This window comes from Oncorhynchus tshawytscha, linkage group LG16, assembly GCF_018296145.1.
Source record: "Oncorhynchus tshawytscha isolate Ot180627B linkage group LG16, Otsh_v2.0, whole genome shotgun sequence".
Lineage (NCBI taxonomy): Eukaryota > Metazoa > Chordata > Actinopteri > Salmoniformes > Salmonidae > Oncorhynchus > Oncorhynchus tshawytscha.
The window spans coordinates 3,752,032-3,756,996 of NC_056444.1; the positions used below are offsets into that span (position 1 = coordinate 3,752,032).

At 46.2% G+C, this 4,965-nt stretch overlaps 1 protein-coding gene across 1 annotated transcript; it reads right to left on the reverse strand.

Moving 5' to 3' along the window:
• Positions 1-368: 368 nt before the first annotated feature.
• Positions 369-890, reverse strand: LOC121839565 (extensin-1-like). The gene has a single exon (XM_042298622.1). The coding sequence runs from the start codon at positions 888-890 to the stop codon at positions 369-371; it is 522 nt and encodes a 173-aa protein (XP_042154556.1).
• Between the last annotated feature and the right edge of the window lie 4,075 nt (positions 891-4,965).

Consider the following 4,965-nt stretch of genomic DNA (forward strand, 5'->3'; position numbering starts at 1 on the left):
TGATGGGACTTCCCTCAATTCAGTATCACCACACCCCCGTGTTGTTCAGTGTTGACTGATGGGACTTCCCTCAATTCAGTATCACAACACCCCCGTGTTGTTCAGTGTTGACTGATGGGACTTCCCTCAATCCAGTATCACCACACCCCAGTGTTGTTCAGTGTTGACTGATGGGACTTCCCTCAATCCAGTATCACCACACCCCAGAACACCCCAACACATAGGTGTTCCTTTTGTCCTGGTGGGAAAGGGCAGTGTGGAGTGCAATAAAGATTGCATCATCTGTGGATCTGTTCGGCCAGTATGCAAATTGGAATGGGTCGAGGGTTTCTGGGATGATGGTGTAGATGTGAGGCATGACCAGCCTTTCAAAGCACTTCATGGCTACAGACATGGGTCTGGATAGGTGGGTCTGGGTAGGTGGGTCTGGGCAGATTGGACTGGGTAGGTGGGTCTGGGTAGATGGGTCTGGGCAGATGGGTCTGGGTAGGTGGGTCTGGGCAGATGGGTCTGGGCAGATGGGTCTGGGCAGATGGGTCTGGGCAGATGGGTCTGGGTAGGTGGGTCTGGGTAGATGGGTCTGGGTAGTTGGGTCTGGGTAGGTGGGTCTGGGTAGTTGGGTCTGGGTAGGTGGGTCTGGGTAGGTGGGTCTGGGCAGATGGGTCTGGGTAGGTGGGTCTGGGTAGGTGGGTCTGGGCAGATGGGTCTGGGCAGATTGGACTGGGTAGGTGGGTCTGGGCAGATGGGTCTGGGTAGGTGGGTCTGGGTAGGTGGTTCTGGGCAGATGGGTCTGGGTAGGTGGGTCTGGGTAGGTGGGTCTGTGAAGATGGGTCTGGGTAGATGGGTCTGTGCAGATGGTTCTGGACAGATGGGTCTGGGTAGGTGGGCATGCACTGCACCCGGCCACCACAATGAGTCGCTAGAGCGCGATGGGACAAGGACATCCCAGCCGGCCAAACCCTCCCCTAACCAGGACAACGCTGGGCCAATCGTTGCCTCATGGCTCTTCCAGTCATGGCTAGCTACGACACAGCCCGGGATCGAACCCGGATCTGTAGTGACGTCTCTAGCACTGCGACACAGGGGCTTAGACCTCTGCGCCACTCGGGAGGCCTCTACCCACATTTTTTATTCAATAATTACTTCTGTTGCTATCCCTAAGATCTGTGAGGTGACACATATCCTACCCCTTTACAAAGGCCAGGATCTTTCGGAGATAACTACCGTCCAATTTCAAAACTATCTTGCGTTGCAAAAATATTAGAATCCCTGGCAAACTCTCAGCTAATAACTTGTTTAACTTCAAATTATATTCTTAACCAAGGGCACAACCATCACTGGCCCCTAAGGCATGGATTTTTTAGGGTGCATTACGGCCACACAAAGGGGATGCCACTGGGAAATTCAGGGCATTATCAAGTGCTTGTCAAATTGTGAATGAGAGACTGATGAAGTGTGTTCAGCCTGCGCAAAAAAAACTAAGCAGTGCTCATGCCTTTCAAGCAACTTTTTTCAAATCATCATTAGAGTCTCATCATGCAGACTTACAATGTATTACAAATCTAAACATATAGCCCAACGTTTGTAGACCAACTTAAGTTACATTAATAACTCTAAATTAAGCATATAGGAGGACCTATTTCTTTGTTAGCCGCTCAACACAGAATAGCTGCATATGCTAATTACCTCAAATCGCTTGGAGAAAATATTGTTTCTGTTTTACTTTGGTCAATTGTATTCTTCATACTGCCACAGAATTGTAAGCAAATCTAGTGTAGCCCCCAACCATATGGCATAGCCAGTTCAGGACCTAACATAATGTCAACTCATAGTATGCTATTCTGTTCTTCTGAAATAGACTACATTTTCTTCATACTCCCTCAAATCGTTTGGAGAAAATATATTTTCTATTTTATTCAGCTTTGTTCAATTGTATTCTTCATACTATAAAATAATATAAAATAATGCCACTGAATTCTAAGCAAATCTTGTTTGCTAAATGAACTAGTGTAGCCCAAAGCCATTTGGCATAGTCAGATCAGGACCTAACATAAGGACAATGCTATTCTGTTCTCCTGAAATAGTCTACATTTTCTTCATATCATGTTTCTTTAGACCTGTCTAAAATAAAAAATGTATTTATTGTGATGGTGTAGACTATATTACATGGATTTATTGTGATGGTGTAGACTATATTACATGGATTTATTGTGATGGTGTAGGTAGACTGTATTACATGGATTTTTTGTGGAGGTGTAGACTATATTACATGGATTTATTGTGATGGTGTAGACTATATTACATGGATGTATTGTGATGGTGTAGGTAGACTATATTACATGGATTTATTGTGATGGTGTAGGTAGACTATATTACATGGATTTATTGTGATGGTGTAGGTAGACTATATTACATGGATTTATTGTGATGGTGTAGGTAGACTATATTACATGGATTTATTGTGATGGTGTAGGCTATATTACATGGATTTATTGTGATGGTGTAGGTAGACTATATTACATGGATTTATTGTGATGGTGTAGGTAGACTATATTACATGGATTTATTGTGATGGTCTAGACTATATTACATGGATTTATTGTGATGGTGTAGACTATATTACATGGATTTATTGTGATGGTGTAGGTAGAATATATTACATGGATTTATTGTGATGGTGTAGACTATATTACATGGATTTATTGTGATGGTGTAGGTAGACTATATTACATGGATTTATTAGACTTTTTAAGATGTAGATGTTCCAAAGGTCTGCATCAGTGTCTTGTAGGCTGTGTGGAAGCCAGGAGATGCTAAATGTGTTTATGTTAATTAACGGTCAATTACAGTGAGACCGACAGTTATTTGCTTGAAAATCACAGGCTGGCGAAATGGCATGACTGTCACAGCTCTAGTCCTGATTGGTCCTGCTGACAGAGAGCTTTCCCAACAGTGTTAGTCACCAGGGGTTAAACAGCTACCATAGTGACCATGCAATATTGAACTTGGAGCAGCAGCGTGTTAGGCTTGGTCAAGCTGTGTGTGTTTGGCTCAGCCCACTGAGAGGAGAAGGAGAAGGTTGTCCTTCTTGTCGAGAGAGAGAGAGAGAGATGGGGCAGGTTGAGAGAGACAGTGAGACCGAAAGAGAGAGAGAGTAAGAGGTTAGGAGTACTCTGGGGTTTTGTACAGATTAGAAGCAGGCTAATCATGGTTAGGGGTGTTCTGACTTGGGTACTTTGGTACAGGTTGGATTAAAACCACTCTGATATTTGAAGTGATGGATAAATGGGGATATTTCACCTCGTCTACTCAAGCAGATACAAGAACATTCAATAATGTTGGACAATTCTGTATGCTGTATATAGCTCAAGACTTTTCTTCTCTACTCTTTGTGTCATAACTGACTGTCTATCTTTACAGTAATGACTAATATATGTAGGATAGTGGATAGTTAAGCAGAGACAGACTGGCCATAGCATACATTTGGAAAATGGTATATTTTAAGTACAGTGGGCCTTTCCAAATGGTGTGATTTTATTGGAGGCTGTGCATACAATTGAAGTCTGTCCCTGATACTACTGGTCCCAGTCTGTCTCTAATACTACTGGTACCAGTCTGCCCCTGAAACTACTGGACCCAGTCTGTCTCTGATACTACTGGTCCCAGTCTGTCCCTGATACTACTGGTCCCAGTCTGTCCCTGACACTACTGGTCCCAGCCTGTCTGTAATAATACTGGTACCAGTCTGCCCCTGAAACTACTGGTCCCAGTCTGCCCCTGATACTACTGGTCCCAGTCTGTCCCTGATAATACTGGTCCCAGCCTGTCCCTGATACTACTGGTCCCAGCCTGTCCGTGATACTACTGGTCACAGTCTGTCCCTGATACTACTGGTCCCAGTCTGTCCCTGATACTACTGGTCCCAGCCTGTTCCTGATACTACTGGTCCCACTCTGTCTCTGATATTACTGGTCCCAGTCTGTCCCTGATACTACTGGTCCCAGTCTGTCCCTGATACTACTGGTCCCAGTCTGTCCCTGACACTACTGGTCCCAGTCTGTCCCTGATACTACTGGTCCCAGTCTGTCCCTGATACAAATGGTCCCAGTCTGTCCCTGATACTACTGGTCTCAGTCTGTCTCTAATACTACTGGTCCCAGTCTGTCTCTAATACTACTGGTTCCAGTCTGTCCCTGATACTACTGGTCCCAGTCTGTCGCTGATACTACCGGTCCCAGTCCGTCCCTGATACTACCGGTCCCAGTCTGTCCCTGATATTACTGGTCCCAGTCTGTCCCTGATACTACTGGTCCCAGTCTGTCCCTGATACTACTGGTCCCAGTCTGTCCCTGATACTACTGGTCCCAGCCTGTCCCTGATACTACTGGTCCCAGCCTGTCCCTGATTCCACTGGTCCCAGTCTGTCCCTGATACTACTGGTCCCAGTCTGTCGCTGATACTACCGGTCCCAGTCCGCCCCTGATACTACTGGTCCCAGTCTGTCCCTGATACTACTGGTCCCAGTCTGTCCCTGATACTACTGGTCCCAGTCTGTCCCTGATACCACTGGTCCCAGCCTGTCCCTGATACTACTGGTCCCAGTCTGTCAATGATACTACTGGTCCCAGTCTGTCCCTGATACTACTGGTCCCAGCCGGTCCCTGATTCAACTGGTCTCAGTCTGTCCCTGATACTACTGGTCCCAGTCTGTCCCTGATACTACTGGTCCCAGTCTGTCTCTGATACTACTGGTCCCAGTCTGTCGCTGATACTACTGGTCCCAGTCTGTCCCTGATACTACTTCTCCCAGTCTGTCCCTGATACTTCTGGTCCCAGTCTGTCCCTGATACTACTGGTCCCAGTCTGTCCCCAATATTACTCGTCCCAGTCTGTCCCTGATACTACTGGTCCCAGTATGTCCCTGATACTACTGGTCCCAGTCTGTCTCTAATACTACTGGTCCCA

Bases quoted from the DNA above. Each gene is read 5' to 3' on its own strand.
- LOC121839565 (XM_042298622.1), bottom strand. From the start codon at position 890: ATGCCCACCTACCCAGACCCATCTGTCCAGAACCATCTGCACAGACCC.